The sequence below is a fragment of the Doryrhamphus excisus genome, linkage group LG5, assembly GCF_037039965.1.
Source record: "Doryrhamphus excisus strain RoL-2023G ecotype Guam linkage group LG5, RoL_Dexc_Guam_v1.1, whole genome shotgun sequence".
Classification (NCBI taxonomy): domain Eukaryota; kingdom Metazoa; phylum Chordata; class Actinopteri; order Syngnathiformes; family Syngnathidae; genus Doryrhamphus; species Doryrhamphus excisus.
This window is the reverse complement of record NC_136361.1, coordinates 11,853,425-11,878,306: the sequence shown is the minus strand read 5'-3', so window position 1 is coordinate 11,878,306 and position 24,882 is coordinate 11,853,425. Positions and strand designations below refer to the sequence as shown.

General features: G+C 42.5%; 1 protein-coding gene across 9 annotated transcripts in view; it reads right to left on the bottom strand.

Annotated features, from left to right (window-relative positions):
* The window catches only part of satb1b (SATB homeobox 1b), a 66,556-nt gene that overhangs the window by 18,167 nt on the left and 23,507 nt on the right, over positions 1 to 24,882 (bottom strand). For 6 of the 9 annotated variants that reach the window (XM_078790708.1, XM_078790705.1, XM_078790707.1 and 3 more), the window contains 6 exons: positions 17,956 to 18,067; positions 15,521 to 15,598; positions 11,105 to 11,604; positions 9,501 to 9,713; positions 5,480 to 5,593; positions 4,577 to 4,735 (listed from right to left, as the gene is read on the bottom strand). In XM_078790708.1, coding sequence (XP_078646834.1) covers positions 4,577 to 4,735; positions 5,480 to 5,593; positions 9,501 to 9,713; positions 11,105 to 11,604; positions 15,521 to 15,598; positions 17,956 to 18,067 — 1,176 coding nt within the window. The remainder of the gene's footprint in view (positions 1 to 4,576; positions 4,736 to 5,479; positions 5,594 to 9,500; positions 9,714 to 11,104; positions 11,605 to 15,520; positions 15,599 to 17,955; positions 18,068 to 24,882) is intronic. The other 3 variants (XM_078790710.1, XM_058052913.2, XM_058052908.2) reach the window with 2 other exon arrangements.

The following is a 24,882-nucleotide window of genomic DNA, read 5'->3' as shown; positions in this document are numbered from 1 at the left end:
TTTCGTGTGAGTCATTGCAGCCATAAGGCACCAGTACAACACAGTGTCCACTGAACACACTGTGTCTAGCTCCATCCCCTTTGGTACATCAACTATAAGGTGGCACGGCACGGATCAGTTGTTTGAGGGATGCTTTAATCGATCAGTGGATTTCTGAAAAAGCATGTGATAGGCATATGCCGATAAATGCCAATCACAAAAGCCGATCACCTCTGGCTGGGGCCATTGTACAGCCAGTAGCAATCTGTACCATCCCCCTCCCACTTTCCTTCACACTGCACAGGCGTGCCAAACCCCGTACCATGTGGAATTTACATGCCGTTTGTGACAGTGATGTGGATTTTCTACCCTGCAAAACATGCCATGAACAATATCTTGCAGAGGTAGTACATTAAAAAGCTTTAATTTAATACAGCATTGGAAGAACAAACGCTAATCCGAGTATAGTGAGTTTTCAAGGCTCACAATGTGATCAACAGACAGCTTAAGTAGCCAACACTGGACAACACATGCCCGTATGTGCAAAGTCACAAGTCTAATAGTCTATGACCAGACTCTCTCACCCAACTTATCTCTCATTTGGAGCCCTGCTGTGTGCTACCTGGAAGTCCTCAGGGCTCGACAATAACGATGTACCGATGGCCCGGGGCAAGTTAAAACAAAATTGGGGCAAGTAAATCTAATCAGTGATATTCCCGTCGGGCAAGTGCACTTTGGCATGCCATACTGCCAAGAGTTTTTTTTTAAAGCGGTTCTTGTTGGGTGTTGGTAAAACACGGACTGCGTAAGTCCGGTGGTAATTTGCAAAGCAATCCTTGCAAATCTTGAAATGGACCAATCAGAATCGTTTATTTAGACCGCGGTCTGTAATCCACAGTCCGCGTTTTACCCACACCCGTTGTTCGCGATCAACCAATCAGCGATCGTTTGACTACGAAAACATCCATCATGGCGTCGCTGCCAACATCGTCTAATTCTGAAGGAAACAGCAAAAAGTGATGAACCAGTGCCTCCAAAACAAGTATTTTATTAGCGGCAGCAAATCAAATGATGGCACAGGTGAGTGAATCACATTGCTGTGACAATTTGAAGTGGTCACAATGAAACACCACCCATTAGATCCAATACCAAGTGCTGATTTTGCACAACCTACAAAATCTAGCGCTTCCATTTCTCTGTGGATTTTTCTCACCTTTGCTTCACAAATTATTGTTTTGACCATTGAGCATTTTTTTTCTGGAGTAAAAACACTTTACTAGTACACAAATGTGTCTATTCAATAATGTTTCATTGTGGTGCACAACTTATAAATATCACTGCTTACTACGACTACGATGTGTAAGGTATTATTTATTTTATTATTTTATTTATTTGAGATTCATGTGATGCCACAAAAAATGACATGATATCATTATGGCAGTCTTTTCATTTTACATGGGGCAAGTTCGGGCAAGTAGTTCTCACCTTAAGGATTCCCTATGGGCAAGTCATTTTGGTTTTTAATGTAGAGCCCTGGTCCTGCTCGAGCTCCATCAGACTCTAGTATGTACTCTCACACCCCTTAAAGAAGGCGTCTCATCCTCTATTTCTGCTTATCCTCATGAGGGTCGCGGGCGTGCTGGAGCCTATCCCAGCTGAATTCGAGCAGGAGGCGGGGTACACCCTGGACTGGTCGCCAGCCAATCACAGGGCACATATAGACAAACAACCATTCACACTCACATTCATACCTATGGACAATTTGGAGTTGCCAATGAACCTAACATGTGTTTGGACTGATTGTATCATTATTATACAGCGCTTTGGTCAACTGTGGTTGTTTGAAAGTGCTTCACAAATAAAGTCAGATTGGAGTACTATTAGAACACTGAGCCAGTGGGATTCCTCTCAATATGCCGTTATTAAAATGTGTCAAGCTGTTTTTGAAGACAAGCAAATACCAAGAATGCAGCTGCCATTAAACCCTAAACAGACACTGGACAAATCGTCAAGCTTAAGGAGTGATCCTCACATTTCCACAGACACTGAGAGTTCTTGGTAGTGAAAGTGGATAAAAGAACAAATGTCTGTCCACAGCTACAGTACATTTTACTGTCAATAAAGACAGAATTAAAAGGGGAATGTTTAGCATATTTATTGTACAAGCGCCATACTATACTACTGTAGAGTACACAGTCAAACCTCAGTTTTCATATGATGCGTTTTCCGTCTAAAACTTTCACCACCGATTTGCCACTGTGTCCAAACAATATTGGACATGCCAAGCTTGCCCATGCTGTATCAATCAGTGAAATCAAGCGGCCAAACAAAGCACCTCTATGCACCGCTCGCACACCGTCTGTACATTTTTTACTCCATTAGTGTGACTGCTAAATAACCCACCATGGGGCCAAAGAAAGTTTTGCGTGATAAAGATGAGAAACAACTATTGAGGTCCACCTGGTACAAGTATGCATCTGCAAATTCCGTCTATTTCTCATTGATTATTTTTGCATGTAAAATATAATTGTTCTCTACAAAATGTAGTATTTTTGGGTGTCTGGAGCAGATTAATTGGACTTCCTACGGGAGAAACCTCCTTGGGTTTCATATGGTTCAGTTTTCAATGTTTTGATTTTTCAATAGCCTGTGTTTGTGTATGTCTGCATCATCGGCAAAAGGTGCGTTCAAAATCTTTTGAATATATATTCATGTGAATTTGCATACAGATTAATTTGATTCATATGATTTCCTACAGGAAGAAAAAGCCTTGTTTTTCATACCTTTTGGTTTTCGTCTGCCCTTTTGAATGAATTAATAATGCAAATCCAGGTACTGCTGTAGTGAGACCTTAGATGTACATTAGCTTTAAAATCAGTGCTCACTTACGTGGGAAACGACATCTAAATATATATTTTCTTCAATAGCCTGGCATGTTGGAAGCCATGTCTACGACTGCGTTAAAAAAACGCTTGTACATTCCGTGATTCATGTCCGAATCATCAGCAAAAGGTATGTTTGAAATCCTTTGAATATTAATACGGATTTACATACAGGTTCATTGAATTTACATGATTTCCTTTAGGAGAAAAAAGCCTTAGTTTTCGTATGTTTTGGTTATCAGACCTTTTGGAACATATCAGTAATACATATTGAGGTACGACTGTAGTGAGATGAGATGTGCAACATCATGTACATGATCTTTTAAGTCAGTGCTCACTTCCACAGGAAACAACAATTTTTTCAATAGCCAATGCGTAATGGAAGATGTGTTTACCCTTGCGGTAAACAAAACGTTCGTAGATTCCGTGATTTATGTCCGTATCATCAGCAAAAGGTACGTTTAAAACCCTTTGACTATATATTAATACGGATTTACACACTCTACACATCAATTGTATATACATGATTTCCTATGAGGAAAAAAAGACTTGTTTTTCACCTGTTTTGTTTTTGTCTGACCTTTTAGAATTATTTTTTCTTTTTTAAATAACAAAAACTAAGGTACTACTGTACTATGCGGTACCTGTTTCATAGCTAATATTTAGGACTCCCATTACGTGCAAAGATTGCTCATTGAAAATGAAATATTTATAAGCTGAAAGTGAAACTTGGAAATAGTCCCAGTCCAATAGTCTCACACCTCAAGTCAAGTCAAGTCTATTTATAGTATATAGCCCTTTATCACAAAAGAGTCCCAAAGGGCTTCACAAGCAAGCCGGACGTCAATATCATTATCAGAAGAAAACCCAATACCAATAAAATCCAATATAAAATTTCTATGGTAATTATCGGACATCCCGGTTTGGAGCCTCTTCCTTGATCCGGAGTTTAACTCGGGGTTGTGAGGTCCTGACAGGGAGCAGGAAGAGCGGCGTTTGGCGTGGATGTAACAATGCCGGCTGGGTTGGTGGATTGGTGGGAGGGTTGGGGGGTGTACCAGCTGCCCGGGGAGCGCCCATTACGAGATGGAGGCAGCGATAAGTGCTCTCCCAGGCCCCCTTTTGCAGGCATAATTAGCACACTTCTTATCTGCTCCTCAATTCACATTCACAGCCGCCTGCCATCAATGAAGCAGGCGGGAATCGGCGGCCAGACACAACCACGTTCCCACACAAAAATGCCTCGTACACCCGCGCTCGCACACCCCGGCCTTTTTTTTCCTTTTCTCCAGTCTCCAACCTTAGAGTCTTTGAACTCTTGTACAAAAAAACAGTGGTTTGTGCATCAAACTGCAATTTGGTTAAACAAAGCTATCTGTGTAATCGTGCTAATCAGCAGGAAAAAAATAAAGTCTTTGCAGATATTTTGGGATGATTCCCGCCCCCGGTGATCTATTCCACCCCCCCCCCCCCCATCTTTTTCATCAAGTGCAATTGTGGAAATCTTCCTGAGTCTGCCTCCAGAAAACCTTTAATAATAGCTCATTATTGCTGCGTCTTTAAATGGCTTTGTTTGACAGTTAAACTGGGGGGTGCGGCTGAACGTCTTAACACACACACGGTGGGAGGGATGTCTACGTGGACGGCTTTACCTCCAAACCTTCAATTACAGACTCCCATGTGGTCGTTTTGTGTGTGTGTGTGTGTCTGTCTACCTGGCTCTTGGAGGCGGCCACCTTGGCGAAGAGTGCCTGGGAAACTTTGGCTCTCTTCATCTCCTGTTGGATCTCGTCGTAGATGTTGGAGTTGATGTTGAGGATGCAGCTCTCCGTCTTGCCGTTCCACTCGCTGGGCAGGGGAGATGGCTTCACCTGCTCCAACATCACCACACAACAACTTCTAAGTCGCGTTTGAACTTAGTGCAGTTTGTGCAAATTAAGTCTGTGAAATTGTGATACTAAAAATAATAAAAAATAAATGTTTTTTTAGTCATCCATGAAAGCAGACCTTTTTTGTGTGTTTTTGGCAAAACAGGATATTGACACACTGACGATAACATAAAGGTTGGTCTAATAGAATAAAATATAAAATAATATTAATAGTATTAAATATCTAATAACAATTAGTAATAATATTCATTCATTCATTTTCTACCGCTTTTTCCTCACGAGCGTCGCGGGGGTGCTGGAGCCTATCCCAACTGTCTTTGGGCGAGAGGCGGGGTACACCCTGGACTGGTCGCCAGCCAATCACAGGGCACATATAGACAAACAACCATTCACACTCACATTCATTCATTCACCTATGGACAATTTGGAGTCACCAATTAACCTAGCATGTTTTTGGAATGTGGGAGGAAACTGGAGTACACGGAGAAAACCCACGCATGCACGGGGAGAACATGCAAACTCCACACAGAGATGGCCGAGGGTGGAATTGAACCCTGGTCTCCTAGCTGTGAGGTCTGCGCGCTAACCAATCCACCGTGCCACTAGTAATAATATTATAAAGTTAAATTTAAAATAATAAATATATTTTATAACTTTTTTTACAACATTTTAAAATACATAAAATGATCAACGTGGCCATGTGTGTGTGTGTTTTCCAATGGGTGGTACCGTGTAAGAGATTTCGGGGTAGAGATGGGGGTGTTTGCTCACAGGGGAAATGCCCACGGGGATGCGCGGGTTCCAGTCTTCGGGCCGCACGCTGTTGCAGTCTTCTCTCCGCGGCTGCACAGTCAACACACAATACAGAACAATTTTATTTCAAACACACACACGCACACAGCAATTCAAAAGCACTTTGATATGTCGTACTCTGTGATTTTATTCTCACGTCGAGGCGGTAATTAAAAACAAAATCAAATCATCTTCATTCACATGCTTGTTGCTTCTTGACAAGAATCCTTTGATGAGGCAACAAGTATCCTAATAAAAAGCAAGGATCCATTAGCATATGAATCATCGCTTACGAATCACAGCAGAACAGCGTCGGTTTGAGTTCTTAGGACGTGTCCATGGATATTTACCTTCGTCCTCCCCGTAAATGCAGTGAAAACTGCACTGACAGTGTTTTAGGAATGTGACGGCAGTATCTCATGTATTTCAACTTTTCCTAGCTGCACTCTATGTTTTCAAGCATAATGTACACCTAATATGTCATATACTGCAATGGAAGCGCATGCATTTATACCAAAAGGTTCACAGAAATTCGAAAATTGCTAAGAAATAATGTAAATCCAATGTTGCAGACACCCAAAAATATGAACGACAATATCAGAGGTATGGACACGAGTTGCAGTTTTAAAGGAGATCTGTTGCTGTATGGTCATTTTTGGTGCTTTGTATTGAGTTGTGGACTCCCATAGAGGAGCCACACACAATAACCAGCAGAAAGCTTTATCGATTTTCCAGATTCTGCACCTCTTTCTGCCGCGTTTCCATGGATTTCCTGCTTCCCACCCAAACGGTTTGTTTAACTTATGCCACTCTGCTGTGATTGGTCACACTCTAGGTGCGCCCGAGGACTTCTGGATAAGTAGGTCCGCTTTTTTGAGAAAGTCTGGGTGGTATTGACATCAGTAGAACTCGGTGTGCAGAGCCATTCTTAACTTCTTTCAGGGGTTCACTTCCAAATTCACAAAGCTCATCATCGGATGCGTCGGCATCGTTGAAGATGAGAATACAACATTGTAACAACATTTATAGGTCAGAAAAGTGTAAAAAGCAAAATAGGTCCCTTTTAATGACTGAATAGCGCTTATGACTTGTAAGGACTCAAAAATTGGCTTGTGACTTCAGACATGGCGCGATCTGTCTTGTCTTGACTTGGACTTGCACAGCTTTACTCGCAAAACACTTTGTCCTACCTCTGCAAAAAATACATTTTTATAATTATAAATGGGGAATGGCTAGAACTATCCTGGCATGATAGAATTGTGAAATCATGTTTCTACCTTCTGTATCAAACTGCTGTCACTGGCCCCATGTGAGGTTATTTAGCAGTTGCTCAATATAAAAAAAGTATGTATGGTGAGTCGGTAACGCTTAGGGTGCTTGGTTTGGGGCAGTCGCGGAATGGTACAGTACAGGACAAACGGACTTGTTGTATGAAAACAGAGGCAAAATGTGAGCAAAAATTCTCACGTTTGCAACACCGCTAATATATAAGAGAAAAACTGTTTAAATGTGTGATGCAGCTCTATTATTATTATTATTATTATCCAAAGGTTCCACCGGAAGTTGAAGGTGAGGCCTTGGTGAAAGGCCCTGGCCCGCCGCTAGTTGACATGTGGAGATAAATGTTAAGGCCGAGGCGTGCACGGGCCGGGTATGCTGAATGAGGTAGACATACCGCCGCATGTGTGTTTACGAGGCCTATAAAAACCTGCCTCTGTCTTGGGCTCAATTGCCACCATGCGTGATTTATGTGAGCATATTCATGCTGCATCGCGCCATACAGGATGGCAGATGGCCAAGAGCTTGAGTGCATGTGTGCGCGTGCACATGTATATGTGTGTGTTAGCGCTTGTTGGTGGCTTGGTAAGAATTGCCTCATGTAGGTCTCCATGATAGATGTCATCGGGCTTTAAATCACACGGCTAAATGATATCAGCCTGGAGATATTCTATTGATGTTGTTGACTTGAGACTAAGAGCGCCAATTAAAAGGCAGATGATTTTTCCTGTCGTCATTCCGCTTGCTTGCAAGCTCTCTCTATACTATTTCTTGATTTAAATCAAGTTTCGATTTATAGGCAATGTCGCTGCCAGGGTTGGTTTCATATGATTATGCCCAAACTATACCATAGCTGCATTGCTTGCATTGCAGACTGTCTGTCCCTGCAACTTTCATACAACACATATGTCTATAGCTCATATCTGCAACCAAGCGCTAATCAAATGTATGTTCAAAGTGCGACTGAGGGCACAGTTTGTTTGTTTTTTTTATTGGCCCAAGGCACATTCTAAAAATGTAATTCATAAAGAAAAAAAAAACAGCAAAAAATTTAAATCTGCAGTAATTGTACAAGATTAAAGTCAAATTATTGAGACAAAAAAGCTGTAATTGACTGAGAAAAAGTTTTAACTTTACAAGAAAAATGTTTAGTTATAAAATTAAAAGTAAGTTATAACTTAAGAAACAAACTGAACAATGATTCATGACAAATCACAAATGACTGAAAACTAGCTTGTGGAAAATGTTCTCATGTTACCAGAATAAAGTCAAAATATTAAGGGAATAAAACCATGATCATGAGGAAAAAATGTACATGACGGAAGTTAAAATTGCTTGAAGATTTACAAAAAAAACATCAGAAATGGACAAAAACTAATTAAACTAATCCTTGTAATTTTACAAGGATAGAGTCAAAATATTACAAGAAAAAAAGTAATATTCTAACAAGAAAAAAGTTTAGCAAGAATAGATATTATATTATATAATTATACAATAATATTATATATATAATGTAATATTATGAGAAAAAAAACTATCCATCCATCCATTTTCTATGCCGCTTATCCTCATTAGGGTCACAGGCGTATGCTGGAGCCTATCCCAGCTGACTTCGGGCGAGAGGCGGGGTACACCCTGGACTGGTGGCCAGCCAATCACAGGGCACATATAGACAAACAACTATTCACACTCACATTCATACCTATGGACAATTTGGAGTCGCCAATTAACCTAGCATGTTTTTGGAATGTGGGAAGAAATCGGAGTACGTGGAGAAAAGTCCACGCATGCACAGGGAGAACATGCAAACTCCACACAGAGATTCAAACTCAGATTTCCTTGTGTGGCCAACATGGTAACCACCCGGTCAACACACGGATGAGAAAAATATAAATTAATTCATTTTCTGTGCTGCTTAATCCTCATTAGCTCATTAACATGGAGGTATGCTGGAGCCTATCCCAGCTGATGTTGGGATATAAAACTGAAAAAATATCAAAGTGACACCCCAGGTCTGACACGCCTTACCTATGCTTCATTTCCAGCGAACTGCTCAGTATCCACTTTAAAAATATAAGGACCATGGCCCTGGTTGTGTTTGTGGAAAAAAAATCAACGCAGAGATTTGTGATCAAGAAGAAAGCAATAAAGTCAGAAAATCTTGATTACCATGTTTGTATCTCCAAACTGTACCACAGCAAAGGTTTCATTGCGTGCATGAAGTTGATTCAACAGCCTTTCTTTGAATTGAATGTTCTGTGTTGGTGAATGCTGGAACTCTAACACGGTGTCTGAGTGTAAAAAGATGAGCTGTTAAGCGGACCCACTCAAGTCCAGCTCTGCTGCCTCACAATGACACTTTCTGCTTTCGGTGATGATGCATATAGGCGTTTAATGCGCCTTGGGTGGTGCATTTTGTACGTGTAACAAAAAAGTAAACAGGACACTGGATGCACTGTTGGCTCTTCTCAGCGGTGTGATGGAGCTGACTGCACTTGAAATGTGCTTTTCATGCATGGACTGTACCTTTAAACAAGGGGCACTGACTCAGCATCTGGTGAACTTTAGCAGAACGCCTGCTGTGACACCCGAATGCAATGTCAACATTAGCCCCTAATTTGAGGTCTTTGTGGGAATGTACATGGAAAATATGGAAGATTGATGGCGGAGGAGGACATACCTGTACAGGCCGGCTGGGCGGAGTGCTGATCAGCGGGGCGGCACCCATGGCAGAAGCTGCCGTAAGGCTGCGCTCCCTCTCTTCCTGGTAGATGCGATCACGCTCGGCCTCGGGCAGCTGCAGAAAATTCTGCATGGCCCGCAAGTTGACCAGCAGCGACTGCGACGCCGTTTTAGGGTCTTCTTCTTTGCGGAGAATCTCTGACAACAAGCCCTGCATGATGGAGGAGAGGAGGTCACATGGAATGATATTTATTTCTCACATCTCAAATACACACCGTAAATCAAACTATAAAATGTTGCTTTTTGCTTAATGGGTGAGAAACTCCAAGAAAACAAATCCCAAAAAACCTTTTGCATGCGCACCCATATAGGAAACTCGCTTTAAAGTGTTCTGGGCAATCTTGGACATATTCTCGGTGAGAACTGGCGCGACACAGCTGGCAATCAGCGTACTCTCTTGTTTACTTCTCAATAGCGCTCGATTCACTTGCTACGAGCGCGTGATTAGGCCTTTTTACTCGTGTCTTGGCCACACACTGCGCCGATTCTCTCGCCGTCAATAGGTGTGATTTGCTATTAAAACAAGGTGATAGAGAAAAATATGTTAAGTCATTTTTGTGTCTTTGTCAAACTGGAATAGGGAGTGGATCTCTAAAAAGTCACCGCTACCTAATTGTGTCATTACTTCATGTCCAAAAAAGATGAAGCAGTGGACTACAACAGCAGCCACAAATAGATTTGACGTTATCTGTTACCTCATAAACACATTATAATGGGACTGTCTGTAAATGTACTTTGGCCTTCCAACTCCATACAGTAGTTGGTATTGTAACTCCACTTCTTAGCACAGCTTGTACGCACCTGGTCTGCCAGAGAATAAGAATACGAAGCAAGAGGGATCAGTGTTGCCAATGTAGTGACTTTGTCGCTATATTTAGCAGGAATCGAACCCCTCAGTTTTATGTTTTTGCTCACTGATTGTCCCCCACAGCGCCCATAAATGACACGCACATGCAATTTATGCCAATTAGACCATAACGTCATACAAGTTTGTCCTTTTCTTCTTCCACTTAGTCAATCACTTTCCCTAATAGCACTAGTCCACAGTCCCCCCCCCCTCAGGTGCACCTCCTGCACTGACAGCAGCTTCTTTCAGACCCCCCTACATCACCTCCAGCCCTGCCGTTTTTATTAGCACACTGGAATGAAAAAAAAACAAAGGGGCTAATAAATAATCCTCCAAAGGTGAGCTCTCTGATGGCACACTGGTCTATGAGCACAGATATGACTTGCTGCTGTTTGCGTGGGAAGCTGTTTCCTGGGGCGGTGGGGGGTTTAGCACAGCAACTAATACATTCTTATCTCTTTTTTTCTTTCCTTTTTTCCCCACACTCAGCCACAAAGTTGAGGGCTGTGATAATAAACTTGTAAACTATTTTGACAAACCACCGGAAGAGATCACAATGCTTCCACTTGGCAGCATCAAACAATGAAAAAGCAATTTTTTTTTCTTTCAGTCCAAAATGTTATGTGTCTCAATGTGTGATGAATGCTTAATAGAAAAATGCATGAATTAGGAGCAGCATTGGGTTCTGCACTAACCTGGGTTCTGTTAAAGGCAACCCGTGCAAACACGGCCTGCGAGATGCCGGCACGCTTGAGCTCGTCTCGAACCCACTGGTAGATCTCGGAGGACACCTCTGTGTTGGAGCCCACCTGAGGCTCCAGGGGCTTGCCGTGCGAGGCGCGGTTGACGGGCGGATGGTTGAGGTACTGCTGCGACAGTGACTGCTGCGCCAGCAGGCGGTTGACAGCGTACTGCTGATTGAGGATCTGCGCCATCACCAGCTGCTGGTTGACCAGTTGGGGGCTGATGGGAGTGGACACCAAACCCGGGTGGTGAAGGCTGGGGAGCTGGGGCTGCCGCCCGCCTGCCTGGCCCCCATGGGGTGGTGGCGGCGGCGCGTGAGACAACGGGGGCACTGGCGAAGAAGGTGTCTGCTCTGCTGTGCTGCCTGGGATGGGCTGCTGCTGCTGGGAGAAGCCTAGGTGGTTGTGGTTGGAGCTGGGTGGGGAGAGGTCAGCCAGACCATCCATTTCAGCTAGAGGACAGAGATGGGAGAGTGTCTCAGAAAATAAACCAGGATGTGGAACTGTGAAATGTGGACCAAAAGTACAAAACGGTTGAGTGTGTAGGCCAAGGGTGTGCATTGCCAACTTGAGGAAAGAGCGCAAAAAATTGAGACGAGACACTGCACCATCAGTCCCTGGTGGTTCAGTATCGGTATATATAGTATAGCTACTCCCTTATCCCCACCCTGGACAGTTTTTTTCCATCTATATATTTTCTATGGCGCTTATCCTCACTAGGGTCGCAGGTATGCTGGAGACGATCCCAGCTGTCTTTGGGCGAGAGGCGGGGTACACCCTGGACCGGTCTTCAGCCAATGGCAGCACATGGAGTACTTAAGTGGCAAATAAATTTGAATGTCATGTGCAAAACTTTTTAGAGCATTGTTGGTTCTGGGGTGCTTTAAAGCGCTAAATGTGCCAAATATCAACTTTTAGGCTTTAAGAAAAAAAGCAGAGCAGTGATTGAAGGTGGCTCGCCCGGTGAATGAACATTTTAGAGCTGATAAATGTTTGCGCTTTTGTCTTTAAATGTGAACGTGCATATGGCGAGCCTTTGCACGCGCGCCAGTGAGGGGGCAGCGTTGACAGATTCATACATTAACACCTCCAAAGAGTGGCCTCCGCACACCATAGAAGGAAGAAAAAAAATACATAGTATGGGATTGTGAGCGGCTGTTATGCTGAAGAGGAATGGGGGCGGGAGGGGGGGGGACTTAAAGAAGATGTATGGTTTTTAGCAGATGAAAGATTAAGTGCATGGACATTTTCCAAAAATATCCGCAATAATCGCGTGTTTCTTAACTGTCAGCGAGCACAAAGCGCCCAGCCAAAACGAGTCTATTGAGTGTTTGTCAAAAACAAATGATGTGGGAAAGGGGGGGGTGACGGGGGTGTGTGTGGTTGGTGGGAGGAACAAAACAAAAAAAATCTTGGTAATAATCACATCTCTTCTCCATAATCCCTGGCATTCCCACTCTCTGATGGCATGGCATGCCTATTGACTCGCATGTGAATGTGTGTTTGTGTGTGTTAGCGCTGGGGGGCACACATGGAGGCATTTCCATGCAAATTGAAAAGAGAAGAGGGCTGACAGAGGAGCATGGCAGGCCCTGGGATGAGGAGGAGGAGGAAGAGGAGGGTTCCACAGAAGTCCTCGCGTGGAATCCTGCCACAAAAGAGCCCTGGATTAAACGCACAATGGGAATGGGTTGGGGGCCGCGAGGGTGAGGCAGAGAGGGATGGTTGTGGGGTTACGTGAGAAATGGGGAATAAGAGCCTTGCAAAGTGACTGGCTTCACCTACAGTGGCCTCGGCTGGCACAGGTGAACCTGTGAGCACGCCACTCGTGTCTCTCCGCTGGCGCTTGCCAAAAAAGTGGTGCTGGAGGGAATGTTGAATGCCGAACGCACAAAGCCAGCAGCCCAGCACGCACTTTTCCTGTCATGTTGGCCTTTTGTTTATACAATGGCGTTTAGGGCAAAAACAGAAATGATCCAAAAACATCAAAATACACAAGCAACAGGAAAATGTTGCAAATGGACGAGGCTTCAATCACATAAATGATGCAGGATCAAAAGAAAAATACTGCAAATGCCAAAAATACCAGGAAGTTAGCCGTGCTACCGGGACGTTCAGCCAAGAAAGCAGGAAGTTAGCCTTGCGACCAGGAATTCCTCCAGGGTGTCATGGGCGCAATCCATCCCGGAAACGTGATTAGGTCACCACCAGCCCTTCTCGTGATTGACAGCGTCACATGGTGTGGTAGTTATTATTTTTTAAATGTATCAACATAAATGGTCAATAATCGTACTTAAAATATGTAATTTATTGGGGGTGATATTTATTAAAATAATTCGTTAACATGCAGATGTTTCTATTGTCTTATGACCTCCACCAAGACGGAGCTATGTAAAAAGTTACACAATGCATGTAGCACAGATGTAAACGTTATATATAGTAGTTATATATAGTTATATATATTACAACAAACCTAAATAAACTGAATAAAACACATAAAATACAATTATATTTGATTGTAGACAACCAAAAGCAAAGTGCAATGGTGGATTAATGATGAGAATTTAGCTTTAGCTTTAGTTTTTTTCGCATAGTAAATCTTTTTTAAATCACTGTCTGTTTACAGTATCTTACCTTTGATACTTAATATGATCTATACCACCATTATTACTATTGTCTGCCTTGCCTGGTGTTTTCGCTCCCTGTCCACCCCTAGGTTCTCCCAACTAGGTTCCATGCTCTAACTGGAGGTTCCCCAGTTAGTTCTCACAACTAGACCCTTGCTATTCCTGCACCCGATGACTATCTGGCCTATCCAGCACTACCAGAAACAGCCCAATGAAGTGGATGCTCTCACCATCTGTGGCTGCATGCTGGTCCCTTCTCGTGCCCTAACCCTTCCCCCCAGCACACAACACACACTCAGACTCCAATCACAGTCTGTGATGTGACCTAATGCTGTCTCCTCTCTCTCTCTGCACTCTTTCTTCTTTGTCCATTATCCATATTCTGGTTTTAAAAATACATAGCAACTTGAACAGGAGGAGTATACCAATCATAAAGCAAAGCTGTTCTAGTAAAACAATCATACAGTTCACTCATACTGCATGACTAAGCTGTCATTTCATCATGATTTATTCTGCTTTTATAAGGATCTTTGTAAGACGCTGATACGGATACTGTGTGACTTCCTGTCTATCTGCATGATTTAGAATATTGTATTTAGATTTTATGTCGTACATTTTTTCATGTTTTAATTTTGTATTTTTCCCCCTGTCAGTGGATGAGGCTAGGCTTGAGATTGTATGGATGTTTGTTTTTTCGATCTTATAAGCGTAAGTCAAAAGATGATCCAGTATGACACAAAGATGAACTGACTACTTTTACAACATAATCTTAACAGGTAAATAAAGTTGTATTCCTTATTTACAAATGGAATGTTTTCGTAGTTTCGTAGAGTATAGAAAACCTGTTTACTACCACCCAAATCTGCTTTTTAACATTAGCCCTCTTGACATGAAATAGCATCCCTACTGTATTACCCAATGTAGTAGACTAACTAAGTGTAAACACTACAAAAATAAGGCTCATGTTCGTGTGTGTTCCCGAGGAGACCTGAAAGGGAAGTGGGCAGGAAATGAAGTCGGGGGTTCAGAGTTGAGTTTCAGGTTTGTGTGGGTAATGCCTGCAAAACTAGCCCATGTTTTTCTTTGTAATTATTGTATTTAGAGAATTCAAACCTGCAATAAGAGCCTGTTGTTCTGTCGATCAAGTACGGCGCTTGTGTGTTGCTCATAGTTCATTTCGCCTTCATTTGTCACTACATTGTTACACTACCCTTTCTTTTTAGTTATCTTTTATCCTATTTCCCAAGCGTGATGAAGACTCTTCTGATTGCAGTGTGTCAATGCAAGAAAAAGGAAAGTGAAAAGGAAAGTGAAATCAGACAGAAAGAAAGTGAAAAAAAAGCATATCAAGACTGATCGCATGCTAGGAGAATAAAAATGGTGAATAAAAATGAAAAAACAGTGTGTCTACTGAAAACCTAAAGCGGAGAGTTGCGCAGTGCGATTGATGAGTGGGAAATAAGGTGAGAAATAATTCATTGTAAGATGTTTTGATTGTGTTCTTATGGATGATGATTTGATTAAGTGTGCAGGAGCAGGACAACCACAGGGATATTAGTAAGGATTTTTTTTCTTTTTTTTTTAAATACGGTTTCATTTCATTCTTGTATTTTATCTTTTTGTTACTATACTAGGAACGGAACTCATACGGAGACCGAGGACCCCTTGTATTAGTTTCTGTGTCAGTATTTTGGCATCTGTGTGCACGTATATGTGTGTGTGTGCCCATGATACAACATACCTAGTGCATTAGCACGCGGACTCTCACGGAGGACGCACGACCCCAGGTAGCCCTCCAGCTGGGATGTTTGGCGCATGCCTGCACAGAATGGCAAGGCACACACACACACACGCATGCACATCCACGCACACACACACACACACAGCATACGGTGGAGCATGGTGAAGAAAGAAAGAAGTTGTTTTAACGATACAAATGTTTGTGCACTACATCAATGACAGACGGCAAAAGAAATGCTTTTTTATATATCTTTAAACACACACAAGCAGGTGTATGAAAGTATGTTGTATGTTGTGCTACGTAAAGAGATAGCATCACAACATGCTGGCTGGCTGGCTCGCATGGAGCTGCAAAGATATTTTGATTCTATCTGGCGTTTTATCACAGGTGACATGCACGCGGCCGAAGAAGAAGGATAAAAAGATTACGCAACAGATTGTTTAGGCTAATATCTCAGCACACATAAAAACACCCCCCAATAAGATCTTCAGTTTGACGCTGCTGGGTCGGAGAGGATATTTTTTTCTCGATAATATAAAGCATGCCTTTAAAATGGATCTGATTTAAAAATAAAAACAACTAATTGAATTTCGGACCAGGCGGTTGTCAGTTGAATACAACACCGCTGTGTTCTCAAAAACATACAGTGCTGGGCTGAAGTCATGTGTTTTATGAGCGGGACGCAAATCCCCTTCATTCATTTTACACTTGTGTGATATTAGTCTGAAAATGTTAGCCTACAATACCGCGTGTAATACACTGAATAGGAATCAAGCGTACAAACAAAGCACCCTACGCCGAAATGACTCACTGTTACTGTGACTACTAAATAACCTGCCATGGGGGGCCAAGAAAGTTGTGAGTGTCTGCGATTTGATAAAGAAGGTGAAGAAACTCTATTGAATTTAGAAAAGAATGAACTGATTCATTGTGATGTGCGATGATGGCGTCTGCGTGGCCAATTTCAGGATGTTAGCGAAGTCTGCAAAACTATATAAAACTATAAAAACATGTTTTGTGTTAACATTTTCTGGCTTTTAGGGAAGGACTATTTGGATTTACATGATTTCCTATAGGTTTTTGTCAGACAGTAAATGTCAGATTTTTGAAACTACAGTGAACAACCTCAGTTTGGGTACGACCCAATTAGCCAAAATTTTACCTCAAATCACATGCATTTTCCGATTACCATTCAATAGGGCATGTGTCGTGACGTGTTAATAATACACTGGACGAGTCCAACTGTGTCCTTTATGTATTTTTATCACAAAATGTACATTGTACTCTACAAAATGTTTGATCATGCAAAATAGCCCACACAGGAGCCAAAGAAAGTTGCCCGCCTTTTGATAAAGAAGGTGAGAAACACTATTGAATTCATGAAATAACTCAAGACAAAACAAGAAGGTGGTGTCCGTCTTGATCTCCCTGCCACATAGTATCGTTAGCAACAATCACGTACCTTTCGATTTGTTATTTCTATGAATTTAGAATGATTATCCACATGTATAACTGTAATGGCACAAGGTTCTAAAAAAAATGAAACCTTTAAGAGGCCAACATGCACCTTCCATAAAGCCGAGGTAATAACCCGACGTCCGATTTATTTTGGGTCGTGCGTTTTTTAGCATTACTCAAATTGCTGTTTTTTTGTTGCTGTTGTTCATGGAGAATATAGTTATGGTGACCATGAAGGAGTAAGATCTCAACACGCATGAAGGACATATGAAATATCTGAACGTATGTTGGATGCACTAATTAGGAACTGGGATGCATGCGTGGCGTACAACACACATAGGAGTCCGCAAGTGCGTCGTAAGAAAAAAACGGACATTTTGCCCAGATGTGACACCAGCTAAACATACAAACGACACACGTTGGCTGTACGGACGACGCACAAAGAAGTGCAAATATTTGTCTTACAACCTGAAAACAACTTAACCTGTAGAGTTTGTTTGACGTGAGAAAGAACCTCTGCAGCCAGTCTAAGGTCTGAAACTTGGCATGTCGCACATCCTGTAAGCCTTCCATGGGTTTCTTGCGTTACTTTACACATAGACCGGCTATAGGAGCCTATAGGACTATATATTGTGACCTAGGCCTATAAGGCCATTACACGTTGATCTGAGACTATAGTACAGTAGTGTATTTATTTAAGCTTGCACACAAAAAGAGAGACACATAAAAACAGTTCAAGGCCTCAATTTGGCTGCTGAGCTATTTGATGAATCAAAAGCAAAGTCAGCTCAGCTGCTAAACAGTGTGGCGTAATCTCAAATTATTAGATAACAAGATACTAAATGTGTTACAAAGAGACAGTCAGAGAACATATTGCATTAGTTTGTGTGTGTGTGTGTGTGTGTGTGTGTGCATGCAAGAGACAAAAGTGTGTGTGTCATACTTTGAAACCCCCCTCCCCGGTCGGTTTTGCTTACCCATCATATCCTTTGTCTTCTTGAAATGTTTATACCAGCGCCCAAATTCCTGACACTTTGCCGCCGACACATTTGCATAGTAAGTGCTGTTGACAATGGAGGAAATCATACTCTGAAAGAGAGATTGATTGAGAGAGCGGGAGAGGGAGACGTTAGAATCCCGCCGTGCAAAAGGCGGACAAAACGTTAATGCTTGTGAAACATGCGGCGACACAGCGGCTTGTCACAACAAATAAAAAGACCAGGCCAGGCAAAGAGCAACTCTGTGCTTTGGAAAAGAAACAAGATAGAAAGGGAAAGGCGAGCGAGACATATCAGACGTGCAAGCAGTTGGGGTCTCGTAAAACAAATAAAAAAATCAAACAAGGCTTTATCTGCTCTTATCAAATGCCACTGAGTTCATCTGAAGCGTCTTTTTCTTCTTAATTGAGTGTGCAGCTCCGCATCTGTCGGGAGTCAACATTAGAGATATTTACCTTCAAAAGGCCAGTGTCTTATTCATCTCATATAGTCATAGCGGCAGCATCTGGCCCATGCAAAGGCACTCTCTTTATTTAAACAATCTGTTAGGAACTTCCACTTCAAGAAGTTGGCAGTTTGCAGCGAGCATGTTGCGCGTGCGCTCCCATCTCATCCCTTTGACATCAGCCCTCCTCATCACCCTCCTCCTCCTTGGAGATAAACAAAGAGGCGAGATCCTTCTCCGCCGTACCGATTTCATTATTAAAATGAATGTTTTAACACCTTGCTGGCCTGCGGGTGAATATCAAGGTTGGCGCGGGAGAAAAACAGTTTTCGATCGTCATACATATTCACGAGAGCCCAGCCATCTGTTTTCAAATTACAGGTATGCCGTCTTTATCATTTTCCATAATGTAAACGCCGGGGGCGGTTCCTCGCAAGTTCAGTGAGCCCCGACGCAATGATGCTCCTCTGTACTGGAGGAAGTCCCTGACCCCTGAACTCCTTACCCCATGACCTAAGAGAAGCTATTCTTTTAATTGGAACTACCATTATGCTCCAGACAACCATGGCCTGTTATCTGTAGCTTCAATGCTTGCCAAATACTACTACTACTACTATGTACTACTACTTCTTCATTTCACAGCACCAGCAAACCGGAGGGTCGGTGCTGATCTATTGGCCAGAAACCAAGGTATCCAAGGTCAAGTTTAAAATGAGAACCCCAGGCTTCTCTCTCCCCGGCTGCTTTGGCTATCTCTTCTCGGCAGATCCTGAGCCGGTCCCAGGCCAGCTGAGAGACATAGTCTCTCCAACATGTCCTGGGTCTTCCCCGAGGCACTTTTGCCAGTCATACATGCTCTGAACACCTCCCCAGTGTGTCCAGTTAGCATCCTAACTCGATGCCTGAGCCATCTGGCCCCTCCCAATTCAGAGTTTTTTTTTCCAGATGATAGTGCTTCTCGACCTATCTCTAAGAGAGAGCACAGCCTCCCTACAAAGGAAACTAATTTCAACTACTTTTAACTGCAACCTTGTCCTTTCAGTCACTACCCAAAGCCGATGACCATAAGGGAGTGTAGGAACGTAGACGGGCCTTGCAGCACAGCTCTCTCTTCACCGATCTGTCTGTCAATCTCACGCTCATTGATCAACTGGTCGAAGTCAACATAGCAAATGATCCGGTGGCCCACACTTAATTTCTACACTCAAAAGAAATTTGAAAAGCATTTTCGAGTTTGATTCGAGATCCAACATGTTCATGCACGTCATGATCCACCAAGTAGAAGAAATGGATGGATGGATTTTTGAGTTCTGGAAAGAATTTGTCCGAGTTCATCCCAAATGTGTTTGGGTTGGGAATTGTTCTTCAACATCAAACTTCTCCAAATGTGAAGAAATGGGCCGTCTTCAAGGTGATTCCCCAACAACAAATAACTGAAATGCAACCTCTGGGTGTTTTACTTTGACAGAAAAATATCCTGTCAAAGTAAATCCTAACTGACGAGCAACTGGTCTTGAATGCTGCCGCTCGAGTGCTGACTAGAATTAGAAGAACAGATCATTTCTCCTGTACCAGCCTAACTACATTGGCGCCCTGAACAACGGAGAAGGTTTCTCTTGCTCTTTAAAATATTTAAGGAAATTGGCCCCGCGTTCTGCCCTGGCTCGGAAGTTATCAACATGGTGTCCAGCACGACTCTGAAGGAGTTGGGGAGTGAGTTATACCTATGAACTTTTGCACAACTGCACCGGCAGGCGTCCATGTCAACTGTATACCACTTATCCTGTTCTGAGTCAGGGTCTGCTAAGATGCTGCTAGTGGTTTGGGCATAGTGTTAGCAAAAGGAGAAAATTTGCTTCTTTAATATTGGAAGCAGGATGACACATCATATTACAAAGCAGGCTTTTATGGTTGTATTGAAAATCCTTCCAACTGATGGTTTGGAAGGCAAAATATTCCTTATAATGGGTTATACATTTATGCATGAAGAGTTTTTTTTATTCTGTATTCATGTCATATCGGTATTAGGAGAGTAAACCTCAGCTTTTGAAGTAATGTGAAATGTCGACTGTTTAGAGCTTGTCCTCACTCCCTGTGTACATTCAAGCATGGGTATTGTTGGTCTACTCTGGAAGAGACACATATCTTGCAATGAACTCTCCTGCAGCCTGCAATGTTTTATTTACAGTATATATGGGCTAAGGAAGCTCTTGGCAACAAACAAGAAGCAGGCTCTCTCTTTCTCTCTCTCTCTCTCTCTCTCTCCATTCTTTCTCCAGCTCCCTTGCCTTGTCCGCCATCTTTGACACAGATGTTCTAATAAACGCTGCTCATTAATCAGCTCTCTCCCTCAATATATCATTCTCTTACGGGGCCCCTGCATGTTTGTGCACACCAAACAATACACACCCACATAAAAAAAGCAGGCACTTAGCAGGACTCGGTGTGCCCCTGTGGTGCCATCAAGAGAAGGGAGTAGGGGGTTCAGCTATGGCATGTCAACAGGTAACATGGCTCTGCACCTGTGTCAGTCGTATGTGTATTGTCTCGGTGATAACTATCTGCAGCTCACAGAGCTTATCAGCAGGACCAGGAAGTGGCACTGGGGGATTATCAGACCCAAGCATCTACTCCACTCCCATCAAGGGAAACAGGAAGTGTGTGTATGTACACTGTACGTGCACGTACATCTTTGTGCATGTGTGCAGCAGGCTTGTACTGTCACCTATCAAAGTCTGCACAGAAGCACAGATCGCCACACGTGATCAATTGGACACACGCCTTCCTTCTCCACCTGGCCTGGAGACAACAGGGAGGAAAAGTGCGCATCCACACACATACACACATAGCTCAATTACACCATTCACCTCAACTGAGGTGACCCGCCCCCTCGCCCTCCACATATGCATTCACACACTGGCATGGGAAGATGGCATTTTGATGACTGTTTGCAGCTGGTGCATCAGGGGCCTCGCAGTGAGTGGTAAGCTGGGGTGGCGACAATGGAAGAGAGGGTGGAGTGACGTGTGAGTGTGTGTTGGGCGGGGGTTGTTGGCTTGTTTGTTGCCATAGTTTCAGTGACAGTGGGCAAGGGGGTCTGCCAAGCTTGGTATCAACCACAGTGCCACGTTTGATTGGCTCAATGAAGAAGCAGGATTAGCATCTTTTAAGCCCCTGATGGCGGCCATAGCTAAACATGTACATTGCATTAACAACCGTGCTTTTTGAAAGCCCACGTTTTTGTGATTGGGCTTTCGACAAACATTTTTGACAAAATTCACCTGTTAATGAATAATGAATTGCCTGTCAAAAATCAAGGTAATGTTGTATCTGTTGAAGAGGCTATTTACACAAAACAAAATGATAACAGTGAGGCTTTGGAGCCTGAAAACTCTTGGACATCGCCAACTATTGGCCTGACATGCACTTGTCAATACAGTCTTCATTCTAACACACCTGCAAAATGATTGACTTGCCTAAATAATATGAATCACTGCGATTCCTCCTAACTTTTAATTTTGCCATTGACGATATCACGTAAAGTCATATCCTACACACAGAATGTGCCACTGTTCCTCGCTGCACCAAAATAGATTAACAGTATGGGTCACGATAACATGAGATGTCTCTAAAATGTGTTAAGTCAAGGCAAAGCAGACCACAGAGAACCCTACAGAGATGACAGATGTCAAACGTCGCGATGGTAGAAGCATGGGTAGGCGATAGAGGTGTGAAGGTAAGACAAAGCATGACCTCGGATTGGTTTGACACGAGATACAAACCAGCTGTTCTCTCTGAATAATTAAGAAATATGGAGTTTATATTGTTTTTTCCACCTTAAAGTTAAATATGAACTAGACATGTAAAATCTATAAACTTCCTAAAAAATTCTGCATTTCCAAATATAAAACAGTGGAACCTTTTCCTACGCCCCTGTTGCTTTGGATTCATTTTGACAAATATTATTGCCAAAAATATGTACACTGTCTGGGTTATCTTAGGGCCAGACAGTGTGTGGAACAAAGTATCCACATGTTAATAGATTATTAATTAATAGATTATCAATTAATAGATCATGCTGATTCCTGGCTGAATACATCCTCTTACTGGTGAAAAATATGCATATTTAGTTACTTTTACGCATTGCCTAAATTAAGCACTTTCAAGCATAAAATGAAGTAAAATACAAATATACGGCATTCAGAAGACGCATTAAAAGACGTTGTGATGGTATGCAGTATTCTACACAGGCCACTAGGTGCCAGTACTATGTAATGACACACGAGCACCAGGCTAGATTGCCAAAACAACATGCTTTTATTGCACGTTTGAATGATTTTACAACAGGCACAATAATCTCTAACACGCGCTACTGTTGAGGCTAAGTCATGTCAGGCTAAGACTCACCACTGAACCAGTGATATCACTTCCTGTCCGCACCCCATTCGGCACCCCTACCACCGAGGGACATTTACATCGACACACAACCTCACAAGTCTTATTTATGTCTTATTTCCTCCTATTATGTCTATTATATTTGGCAATAGGAGTGTAAAGATGACCGTTACATGTCTAACTGTCTATAATGTATCCTACTTTGCAAAAATTCAGGTATGACGGTCGGGTCTGGAACCAATGAAGCGCAAGAATTTAGGTTACGTTACGTAATAACGAAAATGGAGGTACCGCCTACGCTGACGTTTGACTGACACTGTCAGTTAAATGACCATAGTCATTTAACAATGTGTGTGTTACTGTGCAACTGACACTCTCATGGATCTTATTAGCCAGTTAAATAAGCAGAAATATTAGAAAGTGTCCAAATAAATACAAAGAGCGCAGAGGCGCAGGAAGCACCATATTGTTAAGTTAATGAAAAAGGACAGTTGAAGATATTTTCCAGATCATCTTTCAGCCTCACTGGAGAACTGAAGCAATCTTCAATTTAATTTAAAATCGGTGTGTATGTGATCATGTGTGAGTGTGTTTGTGTGTTTTGAGGCATGCGTGTGTGTTTGCACGCTCTCTTCTGAGCCTTCTTCACATATGGACCGTAAACAGGGTGATTACCAGACTGGGCTGGGCTCCGCCTGAACGCCACCCAGGGACTCTTTACATCATCAGTGCACAACTCACGCCTGGCTAAACACATAAATACACAACCGCAATGCTAAAGTGCATACATGTACATAAACACACACACACACACACATGCGCGTGCACAAGGCGTGAGAGGGTCTCCGGGTGACCATACGCTAGCCTGAGAGCAGATCTGGCAGCACACACACTGACAACACAATGAAATACAGTTTGGACTCACCTTGCGCACATTTATATGCATTGCACAAACTTTGCATTGTAATACACACACACACACAGACACATACTCTACTGGTCCCTGTGAGAGATATACAGCCATTTCATTCCATTCAGTCCTGAGCTGCCACCATGATATAGTGACTACAGTGCCTGTTAAGACAATATATGCTCCCAGCTGACACAAACACATCCACTGCGACAACTAACACACACAGGCACAAACTACAAAATATGTACACACAAGGCGTGGGATTTACCTTGCAATACAATATGACTGCACTATTTTAACATTAAAGGGACTATACGCAACGCGGTTCCCGGATGCCTATTTCAAATGTCCCGCCTCTTCCTGCTTTCACTCCATCCTTTTCCTGCTTTGAATATGTAAAGTATGCGCCGGGTGACACACTCAAGTTTCATCCATTTTCTGTACCGCTTGTCCTCACTAGGGTCGCGGGTCACTGGAGCCCATCCCAGCACTCTTGGGCGAGATGCGGGGTACACCCTGGACTGGTCGCCAACCTATGTTATGTTATGATCACTTTAGGTAATTTACTAAAATTGCACATCATTTAACATTGCATGTTTCACCTAATACAAGAAAGAGTAACCCCAAACCGCAAAATAAACAAACAATAACAATATAGAGCACAATGAATGCAGTCTGGCAAAAATTATTTAAAACATATCTATCTTACACATTTTATTTTATTTTATATTTTGTGTAGAGATGGTGGGGCTTACCTGTATTTATTCAATTATTATTATGTTCGACAATTTTATGCGAAGTTCGCTCCTAATTGTGAAAAAATAGAAATTTGAAACATCATTCGTAACGTATGCTTGCCAGTGTTGGTGTTCTTGTATTTTTATCAGTTGCATACAGTCCCTTTAATATTGATAAGCAATGTATTGGAATATTAGACAACACAACAGTAAATTGATAGATTGAGCATCTTTTGAAAGGCATTACTGTAGGTTAAACGGATAGCTGATGAAGACTGTGTGCATTATCAACCAGATCCAACTCAGGGCATTTGATAATAATAATAACAATAATAATAATAATAACAAGTAAAGAATAAAAGATGAAAGAGATAGTGGTGCAGGTTGGTAGCATGGTAGCAAAGTTGGGCTATTTT